The following is a 14539-nucleotide window of genomic DNA, read 5'->3' on the forward strand; positions in this document are numbered from 1 at the left end:
TCCCTTCATGTCTCTGCCCAAGATCTAAATAATGCATTGTCACAAAATCAGTTTATAGTGTGCAGCCAACCTGTAGGATGTACGGAGGTTTGTGATTTTGACTACAGACGTTCATGTTCGTCTCAGTTTGTTGATCCTCTTCAGCTTTGTGCTAAGTCTTAGTTAGCCAGCATGCTAACATGCTAATGGTTTTTATTCAAAGGATAAACAGCCGACCTGAGGAGAAGGTAGAAAGAAATCTGCTACACAGAATCCTTTGACTTCTGCTTTTCTTAATACTGGACACTTCTCTTTGTTCAGACATCTAAACCCCCACAAACGAAGCAGACTCAGAAGAGTCTTGTCTTCAGTGAAGATTGATGATGAGACTGAATAGAGAGGAGCAGGGAGCACTCCTGGCAGTGGATGGGATTAGTTTGTGTGAGAAAAAGTTTTGCCGCACAGTTGTTGTTCTCATCCCATCCATTCCAACGTGGTTCATAGTCTCTGGTGTCAAGAAGCAACATCAGTCTTGTTCAGACCAGCTGTGTAAAGACAAGGCCAGTGGGGTTGGATAGTGTGTGTGTGTGTGTGTGTGTGTGTGTGTGTGTGTGTGTGTGTGTGTGTGTGTGCGTGCGTGTGCTCTCTCCAGCTGTGCTGTGTGTGGGGAGGGGGTCCACTGGCTGAGAGTTGGAGGGTTCGGGGCGTCAGCGGTGACGACCAGGACGCTGCTGGTTTCTGCAGTTGTGCTTCAGCTGAAGTACAGGCCTCAGGCTGCCAGGGTCTCTGCAGTACACACTGTTTGTTTACGAACAGCTACAGTACAATCATCATTAACGTGTAATGACTTTAGTCAGTCAGGTTGTTCATTACTGGCAGAAAATCTGAGTCTTTCTTAAAGCTAAAGTACCAGATGTTGCTTGTTTTATATCATTATAAATGAACTGTTTTCTATTGTGGACATTCAAACAGATGAACTATTAATTAAGTAGATTAGGTGCTTCAGTGTATTCACTCTCCCCATTCTTCATTATGTTAAGATGAGGCTGCACTTCAAACACTTCCTGCGCCTTTATTTTGAAAGGCATTTGTGATCGATCCCCTGATAGTAAAAACCGAGGGATAAACTTTGATGTAATAAATGAAACAATTAGGATCCAGGCTCATTTGTAAACAGAGAATTTCAGCTTATGCAGCAGGTTTGTTCAAGATAGAGTTTCTGAGTTGTGATGGAAAATCAAGACGAGTTTTTGTTTTCTGACTTTAAAGTTCGGTTCAGCCTGAGGGTCCAGCTGGCAGAACAGACCTGAACAATGTGGATCATCTGAGTCACCCAGTGTGATATGTGCTGTGAGCTGTACCTTTGTGTCCTAGTTATTAGTAAATACGAGCTCCTGGTCTGATTTGCATTGTTGGATTGTTTTAGGGATTTAGATAAAGTGTCAGATGCAGCCCCTGTAGTTTTCTGCTCCGTTAGCTCTAAGACTGGATGTGTCTACTCAGCTTTTTCCTTGTTGCAGATATTCCAAACAGACACTTCCACCTTGTAAGAAGATTTATTTGCTATTTTCAGGAAACAGCATTTAATCCCAGGAGGAGGGAAGTGAATCTTTTAAAAAGTGCATCACCTCCTAGTGTTTTTTAAATTTATTTTCCAGGCTTCGCTCTGTTTTGCACTCCGGGTGAATCTGCAATGAGTCAGACTGTTTCATTGTGTTTGCTTCGGAAAAGCTGGGGATTTAGTGCTCCGTGAGAAAAATAGCGGACTCTGTGGAGAGCCGGACCTGGACTCTGCAGACCTTTGGCTGTGAGCAGCATTTTGATAGCTTGTGTTGTTTTGCAGCAGCTTTGGACCCGGGATCTGTTTTGTTATCTTGTGCTGTATTGTGTTGTGGCTGTTTACTATGCAACACGTGCTCTCCAACGGGTCAAGGTGGTGTGTTTGAATTAGGATAAGTATTGTCATGAGTCTAAATCCCCGGAAAAGGAAGAGATGGATGATTTATTTTGGGGTGGAAAACTGATTTTTGACTCTGAGTTGCACATTTAATGTTGAACAATTAGATTTAAATGATGCTTAATGAAGTTTTAAAAGTGTTTGCAGTTGGCGCTCTTGGGTTTTCATGATCAATCTGCTGATTATTTTCTTGTTTATCCTATAAAATGTCAGAAAAAGTGTCCAATACCCTAAAGGTGATGGCTTCATATGTCTTGTTTTGTCAGACCACTCCTCCAAAGGATAAATATTTTTCTGTTTCTTATGATTCCTCTTTGACAGATTTCTTGTTTTTTGTGCTGTGGTTGTGTTTTAATTGAAGTAAACACATCGATACAACAGCTCACGCTCAGGTTTCATCTTCTTTCAAGCAGTAACAGTTTATTTTTATGGTTTATGTAGTGCACCATGGTCCTGTGCCTGTTTTGATTTACAACATTGGGTCCTGTGACTGTGGCTGTTTCCTCCTTATCTTGTGATATTAGTGCTAAATTGATTTTTTTATTCATCCTGCCAAGTTTGGTTCTTGCCAATGAGTTTTTTTTTTTAAATCCAGCTCAGTGTCGGAGCAGCAGAACCACATTCAGAGTGTGTGTGTGTGCAAACAGCTGAAAATAGAAGAATCTATAAATAAAATATGGTTGAACACTGGTTTCTTTCAACTACAGAGAAAGAAGCAGCGACATGTTTATTGTTCAACCACACACATTCTGCTGATTTACATTTTAAAAACAGTGTTGGAGGAAGTTTTCAGACCCACAGCATGAAATGCTTCATCCATCTGTCCTTTATCGAAACTGCTAATCCCGTAGAGGGTCACATCGACGTGGGTGTGATCCCCGTCGGCCCAGGAGGTGCACCCCCAGGCTAGATCACCAGTCCACCGTGCCGCCCTCAGTGGTTTTACTTATAAATGTAGTGTTGCTAAAGGCACATTAGTTCCAATCTTCATCTCAGTTTCAGTTCATCAGGAGGATTTTGCTCTGCCTCCGCTCCTGCAGATGTTGAATGAGGCAGATGACCTTGAAGCCAAAAAATGCGAGCCCAAGGGTGTGTGTGTGTGTCTGTGTGTGTGTGTGTGTGTGTGTGTGCATGTGCATTCATGCATGCGTGTGTGTGTGTGTGTGTGTGTGTGTGTGTGTGTGTGTGTGTGATACAGATATCATCTCGGCTGGTTGTGCAGTTGTGACAAATGAAAGCTCGGCTCCCGTCAGAGCAATGACTCCACTTCACTCCTGAGCTTCATTCATCTCCACACGTCGTCTCCACTCTGACTTTGATCCATCCATTTGCTCCGTCGCTGCAACATCTTGCTGCCATAGCAACCCCACCCCCCTAGTTTGTGGTTAGCTGTAGAGAAAAGCATGCTGGGTAATCTGACTGCACCTAGAACATTTCTCCCGGGGGACGTTTTTGTCCTTGAACCATTTTTTCCTCATTGTTCATCTTCTAACTTGGACTGAATTAAACATCTAAACCTACATATTCCACAGTCCACCCCTGGTCAGTGTCACTGTAATGTTAAGTCTTTACAGATTCTGTGCATTTAAAACTATTTTTAGCCAAAGCCCTGAAGACTGTTCTTTTAGGAAACAGAAATGTTTGACTTATTAAACTGTAGTTAAAGATTTACATACAGCAACAGTCAGTATGTCCTTCATTACTGAGCCTTTTTTAACATCTAGCGTGCCCGCGTTTATTGTTGGGGACAGATTTGATACCAGTGTTGCAGAAATTTCTCACAGATGATTGTGTTCAGCTGCTCTGTGAGGATGAGCACAGTGTTTTCTGTTTGTGCTTTTCTCTGCAGCTGTGCTTCACTTCATGTTCAGTTGCTACTGATGACGTCCCATCTTTGTGAAGTCTCTGTCTGGTTTTTCTTACTGCTACAGGCCAAATCTGAGAAAGCTGAGGCGTTCACATGTTCTTTTATAACCTTGTTCATGCAGTTTATCTTAATTAGAAATCATTTAGAAGTTTTACTTTGGGGCCTGTGTTCTCAAGGTGGTCTGTTTTAATTAGAGCTGATATTTAAATACTCCCCACAAAGTGACGCAGTAGTTGAAAGATTGTACAGTTTTGTTTTTTTACAGTGTATTTGACATGTAGTTGTTATTGCACATGGAACTCAGCTGTGTCTCTGCTTTGTTTAGCCTGGTTCAGCAGCAGCCTGCAGACTGTAATAAATATAGGAAAGCAGGGAAAAAGAATGGCTTGCTCAGATCTGCCATCTCCTGCTGCTTGTCCAGATGCAGCTGAACAGAAATGATTGCTGCTGCATTGATTGGAGCTCATGTGTCTGGCAGACAGCTGCACACACAGAAGAAATGAACAGTCGGAGTAAAAACTGTGACAGATGGTTCCTACGTTTTTATTTTGCAGTATTGTTTCTAGATAGTTTTTCATTTTCATTATTAAACACAGTGTGTGTGTGTGTGTGTGTGTGTGTGTGTGTGTGTGTGTGTGTGTGTGTGTGTGTGTGTGTGTGTGTGTCCTTGAGGCCTTGGTTGGTGCATTGCTGCCACTTTTTAGCTGCTTTCTGGCCAAATTGAACTAATATTCACTGGCTCTGATATCACTTTAGCTTCTACAGGCTCCATCACCAGCTCGTCTGTGGCTGCGTCCGTCTCCTACCTGGTGCTGGCACTGTTCAGGGAAGTGAAGCAGTAAAGCTGTAAAGCCATAAAGCCATAACAACAATACTCGGGTACATCTCTGAAAGAGATACTGCACTTTTTACTTTACTTCATTCAGGAGACAACCACAGTTTGTTATCATGCAGAGTTTATATATTAGCTTATATGACTTTAGCTTATAGTCAGTAAAAATGAATAGTGTCTTAACAAAAATAAATAATCCAATAATGTGATTTGCATAATATCCAGAATCTGATGTGATGAGATACTGGGATGACTGGTTTCATATCTGCCACCAGCCCCTGAGAGTACCAGTGAATCCTAATCTGCTCCACCCTGGGGTGCTGAGCTCTCTGGTCTCTGACAAAGTTCATTGTCACCCCTCTATTACAACAGCAGCAACAATGGAGACACTGGTGGGTTTGCTGGACGACTTTCAGTGTTAAGCTGCTGAAACGTCACAGAAAAACACAACAGTAACGTCTGCAGTCGAGAAATCAGCTGGAAAAATGGGAGAAATCGTGTTTATGCTGCAGTTTCTGTTGTTCCCGGTGCCACAGTCTTTGTCCTATTTGGGTTTTTTTTTATGTCAGTTGGTAAAATGCTTCTTTTTCAGTCTGTGTAGGCTCAGGTGCACTGTGGCGTCAGTCAGGGCTGTGTGAGCTCCGTGTTGTAGTTAAAGATTAAACAAACACACAAATATACCAGTAAGGTTCATTAAAATACCATGTGACCTGCTGTCACTGGTTCGCTGATGATGCAAAGCTGTCCAATCAAAGACAGTAAATATGCCTTATTATAAATAATATGTAAGAGACATAAATAGACATTATCGTCGATATTATCATGTTGATGGCAGAGCTGTTGTATTTGATCGTATCTTAGAGTGCACAGCTTATGTCCTTGCAGAAAAGATATATTCAGCGAATATAAGTGTCCTTAACCCTCAGGGATCACCAGTGAAGCAGTTTTCTGCCTTTTTATGTGGATGGCATGGAGATGTGGAGGTGTGTGGATAAAAACAGGACAATCTGTAGTTTGTGTTGCTCCAGCTCCCTTTCTAAAGGCTTCTCAGTGTAAAACCTATTTACACATCTATTATCTCCCCCTGCTTCTGTATTCTCCACCCCCACCACCTCCACCTGGCCTCCCCCGCTCTTTTCTCCGTGCCAGTGGGAATCCCGGGTGTGACGACAGAAGCTGCAGTAAAGCACAGACTGTGCTGCCGAGGCTTTGATTCAGGAACGCCCTTGATGTGGCAAACAATTAGCAGGAAGCTGCAGAGAGAAGAGAGCAGGGCGAGTCAGAGTCTGGACCAAGCACTGGACTTTTTTATTTTTATCTTATTATATTTTGTCTCAACATGAACCTTGTGTTCTCAGCCTCTCCCTTCCTCAGCTGTGACTCCCTCGTTATGCTGCATTACGAGGACCGGGTCCCCCGAGTGGAAACGTCACCGCATTTTAACAGTTGACCTTCTCCTCTCTTTACGTTTGCAGACATAGAGACATCACCAAACAGGAAGATGTGTTTTCTCACATACATCACACTTCTGCAGAGGAAACCTGAATTCAAATCCTTTAATTGCTGATGTTTATGCTTAGAAACACATCATCATCATTTATAAAAACAAATTCACTGTCAAGAAAAACTAATGATCATGGATCATCTCACAGATATTGCACCTCCTCCTCTCTATCTTTTTTAATGTCTTCCTCTGGGTGGGTGGCTCCTCTCAACCAGTGGTGTTTTTACGTGAAATAATGGGGCAACAGCTACTAGATGCTCTCTGCCTGTGTGTGCATGTGGTTCTTGTTGTTTTCACAGGAAGCCACCACAGCATTCACGCACCCCATAGCACTGCAGGTAGAGTGTGCTGCAGCTTTAATCTACAGTCACATCTGTCAAAGTCAGATCAAGTCCAACCTTTTGCTGGTAATTGAGGACATAACAGTTCAAACTGGAGCCATTAGAATAATCTGCCCCCTGTTTGGATATTATTCAGGTACATTTGCAAATATAATACATACACACCTGTGAGGGTAAGACAAAAGTTGCTAAGTGAGGTTGGTGTGTGTGGAGAAACTCACAGCAGCAGCAGCAGCTGACAGATGTTTTGTTTTGTTTTGTTTTGCCGGTGCTAAACTTTGTATTTATAATACCATACCTTAGGAGCGATGAGGTGTGTGTCTGTGTGTGTGTGTGTGTGTGTGCCTGCATGCAGTCTAAACAAATTTACACAGGAAGAACATGACAAATGGTTCTTTGCATTGTGAGGGTGTTTGGATGACTTGTGTTGTCTGAGTGTGTAAAAAGAGCAGCACTGGACCATCCACTAGTGTTGACTAATTGCTATTTTTTTCATTAGTGTGTGTGTGTGTGTGTGTGTGTGTGTGTGTCATTATAATGTAGTTAAATTCACTGAGCCAGTAAATGTTGTGAACGGTTTGTTATTGGTGAGGAAATGAACAGTGAGAGCAGCAGGACTGTTTGTGTTTTACTCCTCAGACCTCAGGAAAAATCCTGGATTTGTATCCAGACAAAACATCAAAACACTAAAAATAGATCCACAATTGCCATAAAGGAAAAATTCATTGAAAGATGACCAATAAGAAATTTTAAAAAAATGACCATAAAGCAGTGAGAGCTATCACCATCAAGCTACAAACCCCAAACAGCTGCATTATCTAAAAGCTGCACAGAAAGTGGGGAGCTGAGACTCACATCTGTCCAGCTGTTTCACTTCAGTCAGATCAATAATCATCCTGCAGATCCAGCAGAGCAAAAGTGGAGTGTCTTTAAAAAACAAAAAAAAGCCCAGCTCAAACCACTTTGACCTCTTTTGTATTATGTCCTTTTAACGTCTATAGAGTGTGTGTGTGTGTTTGTGTGTGTGTGTGTGTGTGTGTGTGTGTGTGTGTGTGTGTGTGTGTGTGTGTGTGTGTGTGTGTGTGTGCGCAGTCATAAACACACAGTCTATAGACTGTATCTAAATCTGTTTCTCTGTGGTCCAGCCTGTTGGAAACGTGACAGACAAAAGGGCAGAGATCGCTGGTTGATAAGGGAGAGACTGAAAGGACCAGATTTTCAGGTCTCATTCTTCCCTCCCAGTCCCTCCCTCTCTTCCTCCTCCTGACACTCCACTTTCCTCCTTTCCTCACTCATGATTGTCAGTCGGCCGCTGCCTGACAACAGGTGGTTTCCCCACCGTGAGCAGGGGGGATGTGGAAGAGAAAGCTGCGGATCAGCAGGACTAGATCCTCACGCAGGGGCGGCTCGGCTCTGTAAGTCCACACAGGTCGTGTCCCTGCAGACCCAGGGAGTGCATTGTCTGAGCGAGGGGACATGAGCTGAAGCAGATTTGAGGTTTGGTTCAGAGAGGACCTGGCTGTTGTATGTTCTTAGCGTGTTAACCTGCCTGCTGAGTCCTTGTAAGGCCCTGACTATGTGGGGGTTTGATATGATTCATTTTAATGACATGTGTCTGCTGGCAGTTTTGGTTTGGGGATGTTAAATGCCGTTTTATTAGTTATTAATTTATTTTACTTTAAAATCACTATTTTCTTACAGAGCAGCCTCTATAAAAGTTCATACGTGTAATGGCTGTAAATTCTGTCCCAGTGATTTAGAAAAGCACTTGGGTTTCCAGGTGGACTGACATTTCAGGTCCCTGGGGGACACGTTGTAATAGCTTTGGAATAATAAGTGTTAGTTGGACATTATTAAAGGTCCCAGGTGTCTCAGCTTTAATAAACATCAACAGGTTTTTTAAACATATTGACATTTCTGTTAAGGTTTTGTCATTTATAAAGCAGTTTCCTGAGAAGCACAAGCAGCTCTTTACTTTAAATCCCCCATCTGTCTTCGAAATTTATAAGCAGGATATAAAATGTAATAAATATGACTTAATTGGTAATATTTGTTGCTGTAGATGAAGATGTTTGATGTTTAATGTTATAAGCAGGTGGGGAATCGGGGTTTGAACAGAAACTTAAACATCTTCTACCTGTTAAATTAGACGTCTGTGCTTCCAGGACCAAAGACGTCCGCCCCAGGTGGTTTGGCTGTTTTTAAGGCCGAGGCCACAAAAACAATCAGAGAACCATCAGAAAATTCAGGGATGATGGTTTCTGTCTGCAGCTGCAGCGGGCTGTATGGAACCAGAGCTGTCTCTGAAGATAATACTGCAATAAACAGAACCTTAACGATGCTTTTAGGGAAAGTGATTCCGATTGCAGCTTAATGTCTAATCAATGTATATGGAGCTGGATCAGAGCAGACAGTGAGAATCCTCCAGCACTTTGGGCTTTTCCTGCTCGCTGGACTTCTGACATGTTTTCTATCTGCTGAGTTTGGAGGAAACTGGAAAATGGACCAAACTAGAGGGTTATATCATAAGAAAAGAGCTGAGCGGCACCGAGTAGTCAGTTAATCAATTTGTTATTAAGTAGGAAATTAAGAGAAACTAATTTGATAATCGGTTTTTGCTTTCAGAGCTTGAGCATGACATTTTTAATAATCCAAACCAAGATCAACACTGAGAGGAATCGATGTTTATGCCACAATACGCAGTTTGTTTGTCAGGAGGCATAAGGTAATGTTGTGAAACTGTACATGAAGAAATGCTTCGAATCACAAATCAACCTTAAAGTAGACAGATTGAAATCGACTCTCGGAGGAAAAAACAGCAGAAGAATCTTCGAAGCATCGCTGCATTGTTGTGTAAAGGCCAAAGACCCTCCAGGCACCGTTGTTCTCCAGAGTACATGTGTGTTTTGTTATTAACCTGTTGTTCCTTCATAGCCTTGCATGTTGTCACATCCACATTGATTTAGGTCGAGCTGCCAGTCTGTGTTGTTGCTCAAGGTGGTGACAGAATCAATCTGTGTTCGTGCTACACGCTCGCCTTCAATATTGAGATGGTTTTGTTTTTCCAATAATGTCCTGAACAGCTTTATATAAGGCTAATGATATTCGGTCATTTTTCTCAGTGTCAGGAAATTCCACCAAACAACCAAACAAATAAACCTGTTAAAGCCTGATTCCTTTATTCTCCTCTGTGAAAGAGCTTCCCTAAAGGATTCAAATCCACTGGATGTTCCTGCACCACAATGACAGGCCATCATTGTGTCTCAGTCTTGTTTCATCATATTTGTTTTATTAAATTATCTCTAAATGAATTAGAAAGCCTTCTCATCTATTCATCCAACGTACAGCAGCATTTTATCATACTTAGTAAAGTAATTACGCTTCCTGGCAGTTGTTCTATTAGTTGATATCCAGTCCATTATTCTGCACTGTAAGTAGAAATTATTGTGATTATGGATTTAACCTTTTTACAACAATGCAGATGCACAAAAACATTTTGAACTTGCTTATTGGGCGTAACCATTGATTCTCCAGACAGAGTTTAACTTATGTTTTCACTCTTTCTCCCAACATCAGTATCACATTGAACCATAAACATGTAACCACTGAAATATGATTGGCTCCAGGCTGCAGCTGCTGAATTATTTATTCTGTGTAAGAATTTCAACAAATGAGTGTAATTTAATGATGTTATATCATTTAGCATTTACAGCCTCTTTTTCTTTTCTCTTCCAGGGCTGAAAAAACAGAAGTATTAAATGAAGACTTGCTACAGGTAACAGTGACTCTTCTTCTGTTTGTCTGTTTCCGCTTTATGTTTTCAGCCTGTATAAAATGGCTTTTTCCAGTGGCTCTCTGAGCTGCCTTCAGGCCCCGTTAATGAGCGCTGAAACCGTCCCTCTTTGCGAGGCAAAAGGCTGAACGTCCTCACTGATTGACTAGAGGTGCAGCACTGTAATTGATCTGATTAACGATGCCTTCAGTGGCTGCGACATCGGTTCCACTGAGTTAATTTAATAATGAAATGAGAAGCATTTAAGTAAGACTGGGAAAAGTCTCGTCCGGTGAGAGGAACCTTGTTTTTAGAGGCAAACACAGCTGCAGACTCAAAGCCAGTCTGCCGGTGCCAGTGGAGACGACGTCCTGAAGCTGATATAATCTGTCCATCGGGCGTGAATTCATCTTTGTGTGTGTGTGTGTGTGTGTGTGTGTGTGTGTGTGTGTGTGTGTGTTGTCAACCTGTCACTGAGGCCTGTCCCCTCTCGGTTCTTTCTGTCTGTCTGTGTGTCTCAGGTGGAGAAACGTCTGGAGCTGGTCAAGCAGGTTTCCCACAGCACACACAAGAAGTTGGCCGCCTGTCTGCAGGGCCAGCAGGGCGTGGACGTGGACAAGAAGTCTGTCCGGTCACCTTCGGTAAGAGGCGTCCCAGACCCGCCGGCTGGATTATCACTGCTAAAAACAGCTTCTTTGTTTTGCTGCGTGGCTCTTCTCTTTATTTAGTGGTTAACTGGCCGAATGTCGAAAGTGTGATCTCAGTCTCAGCTGATTAAAGGTGTCATATAATCAGAGCATATAACAAACAGACTGAAGTTCAGAGGCAAAAAGAAGAAATATGACTTTTCTGCTCAGCTCACGCTGCTGTTCTGCAGCAAATCACCAAATGAAGTAGAAGCAGCTAATTCAGATCAAGGAAGCGAGTTATTGATTACTACTACTACAACTACTACTACAACTACTACTAATAATGTGTAAAACGTGATAATAAAAGTAGGACCTAGTTACAGTGAACCTGATGAGCTTTAGAGAGCACAGTGACAGATCTGTGAGTAGTTTAGGTGAATATTTTTTATTGTTCAGGTGGTGACGGCTGATTTAGTGATTGATTTGTGTTTCTGCCCGTTTGTGTTTAGAAGAAGCTTCCTCTAACGACACTAGCACAATGTATGGTGGAGGGGGCGGCCATGCTCGGCGACGAGTCTCTGCTGGGGTAAGAACACGCACATCAGTGCTCACACACGTGCAGACTGTGGTTCACAATAACAGTGGAAGTAGAAAACATGTTCCTTGTTGTCTGTTTCAGGAAGATGCTGAAGCTCTGTGGGGAGACGCAGGACAGACTGGCTCATGAGCTCCTCTCGTTCGAGTCCACCATCGAGAGAGACGTCATCGAGCCGCTGTACGACCTGGCAGAGGTACGGAAACCTGAACGACTGGACTCCTGAGCTGCCGATAGCAACAAGGGATTATAATACATGTTAATTATTGTGGGTTTGGTTTGAACCTTTCCTGTAGTAACATGCAACATATTAGAGGAATCAGTGAAGAACAGGCATCAGAACACACATCACAACCTGCTTCATTCTTCATTCACAGTTCTTTGAGTCCCATTTTATTGGGTGAGGTTTAATTAGTGGTTTGTTGAATAATAATTACCGTGCATAATTTTTAGAAGCTTAAAATTTCCCACTGCACCAGTTTCACCACATATCCAGCAGAGTTTAATTCATTTCTGGGCACTATACACAGTGTTTGCCCTAATTTTATAGACTGGGGCTGATTGTGTGCTGCCAGGGAATTAAAATACATTTTCCTTTCCCCTAAATAATAACCTCTTTATCCAGCTCCACATTTGTTTTATAAACACTTTGTCAGGGATATAACAATAAAGTTCATTTGTGACGTACACCAAATTAAAACTAAAACTGAATCACCTGTATGATCACTCATTGCATTGTACTGGCATGTGTCTATTTATTTAATTTATTTCAATAAGGATAGATAACAATAATAACAGGGTCAGCTTTCTGTGGCACTGCAGGACTGTTGGATTTGATAGACTTAGCTTTAGATACATGTGCCCAATAAATTGGCAGCTGAGTAATAGTATGGTGGTAAATAAAAATCAAATAAAATTTATTTGAGCCCATTAATAGGAATGAGTTTAGAGTTTTTTGCCAACCTGTAGAGGACCCTGATATATGGTACATGAGACTCTTTCTGATCGCTCTGTTCATGTGCCAGAAAACTAATCTTCATGAGACCAAGAAACAGAGCCAGAGTCCTTTGTGAGCTTTGCTAGAACAGGTGCAGAGCCTCCGACAATACTCAGCCTGTGCCTCGTCCTCGTCACGCCAACAAACAACACGCTGATATCCAGACTCTGCTCTGTCCCCTCAGGTGGAAATCCCAAACATCCAGAAACAAAGGAAACATTTAGCGAAACTGGTCCTGGACATGGACTCTGCGCGCACACGGTGAGTCTGTGACTGTGTGTGTGTGTGACTGTGTGTGTGTGTGAGTGAGAGAGGGAGACTTGGCTTTGATCAGAGAAACTCCATCCTCTGTGAACGGATCGGTCCCAAGGCTTCGCACTGAATCTCTCTGGGATTTAAAAAGTCACACTGCAGTCTGCTGTTAGAGTGAGAAAACCAGCTCTTCACCTTTCAGACTTCTCTTCTGGCAGCACAAGCCCATCCATTCCTATTGAAGACATAACAAGTGCACAGTAATTTCACTAATTTCCTGTAACAGTGTGAACTGATGCTTTTTGAGGGACTAGTTTCACTCACAGATTAATAAATGATCACAGAGGAGGATCTCACTCAATGACAAGACTCTTCTTTATTTACAAAAGACTAATTCTGCTGTTAGGAGAGTTCAGACCGTAGCAGCAGAAAAATTTCACTGGACAGTAGAAGCTTTCACACAGACTCTGTGTCACATCATGCTGCTAAACTCGATCCAAACCCCACAGGCCCCTGACTGAGGGAGGACTGACACCTGCTGCTAAATGCACAGCTCCCAATTTCCTCACAGTGTGAATGTGTTTAAGGGCAGTAGAGTATAAGAGACACTGAAATCCAGTGTGTTTGCTTTGTTTGCAGGTTAGAAACATTAAGTGCTGGAGTCTGTTTGTGTTGATGTTGTTGTTTTTGATTCTAGACGACTTGAGAGAGACACGGGGTCAAAGTGCTGAAAACGAAGGATGCTACACATCCCATAATGCAACTTGATAGTTTATTTTTTTGTCCATGTTCACCATCTGGTGACCACGAATGTGTGTGCAGCCACTATTCCAGTTCCCCTTCATTTACATATTGATAATTGTTTTTAGGACGAATTTAGTTGTAAAAAAAACCAAAAGATGAGTTGTGGTCTTTCTGGCTCAGGAGCTGCAGGACTTTGTGACTCTGTCCGCGTTTTAAACTTAAACTTCAGGTCTGACAGGTGTGAAAACATCTTGGTGACCTTGGATTGTTAGAGTCATTATGATTTTTCTGGTGTCCGATCACAAACTGTCTCTGTGCTGATTCACTGCCATTATGAGCAGCGACAAGCTGTGACTTTCCTCACTGCACTTCAGTCTGCTCGTTTTTTTTTTTTTTTTTTAGTGACCCAAATCTCAGGCAATTTTTCCCATCATCCTTTGTGTGCTGAGCTCCTCTGGCAGTGCGACATATTATCACAGACAGAAAGTCTGACGGACAGAAAGTCTGACGGACAGACGGAGGGAGGGAGGAGAGAATTAGAGGAGAAATAGTTTAAGTTGACCATAAGTTGACCCCCCCCCCCCGCTGTTTGTTTGATTATCTATCAGGTTTTTCTATCGAGAGTTTTCTCTTTCTGAACTCCACATCTCCAGTGGGCTGAAAAGGCAGTCTTCTGTTTCTAGGTACTATCAGTCCACCAAGTCTTCAGGACTGTCCAGCAACCTGCCGTCCACAGGAGCCAAGGCCGACCACCTCAGGGAAGAGATGGAGGAGGCAGCCAACCGCATGGAGATCTGTCGAGTCAGTGATCATCGCAATAAATTAACGTTTGTTTCCATAATGACAAAATTATAGCAACGTTCAGCAGCTAAACAGGCAGATCATTCGCTCAAGAGGTGGTAGAGACCAAAAACTGAGCAAAAACAGGGAAGCTTCATCACAAACACAATATAAACTGAATGGGTTTAGGGTTATTCCACATGAATTACATGCAGCTGAAAGTTTTTAACTTTATAACCTGATGGATGTTTAAATAAAAATATATACTTAACATTTTCAGATTATACACC

General features: G+C 42.3%; 1 protein-coding gene across 4 annotated transcripts in view; it reads left to right on the top strand.

Annotated features, from left to right (window-relative positions):
- Positions 1-14539, top strand: part of LOC113135690 (rho GTPase-activating protein 44-like) — a 57438-nt gene that overhangs the window by 21100 nt on the left and 21799 nt on the right. For 3 of the 4 annotated variants that reach the window (XM_026315899.2, XM_026315897.2, XM_026315900.2), the window contains exons 3-8: positions 10216-10255; positions 10774-10893; positions 11391-11467; positions 11561-11672; positions 12658-12734; positions 14153-14270. In XM_026315899.2, coding sequence (XP_026171684.1) covers positions 10216-10255; positions 10774-10893; positions 11391-11467; positions 11561-11672; positions 12658-12734; positions 14153-14270 — 544 coding nt within the window. The remainder of the gene's footprint in view (positions 1-10215; positions 10256-10773; positions 10894-11390; positions 11468-11560; positions 11673-12657; positions 12735-14152; positions 14271-14539) is intronic. The other variant, XM_026315898.2, reaches the window with a different exon arrangement.

The sequence above is a fragment of the Mastacembelus armatus genome, chromosome 19 (genome assembly GCF_900324485.2).
Source record: "Mastacembelus armatus chromosome 19, fMasArm1.2, whole genome shotgun sequence".
Classification (NCBI taxonomy): Eukaryota; Metazoa; Chordata; class Actinopteri; order Synbranchiformes; family Mastacembelidae; genus Mastacembelus; species Mastacembelus armatus.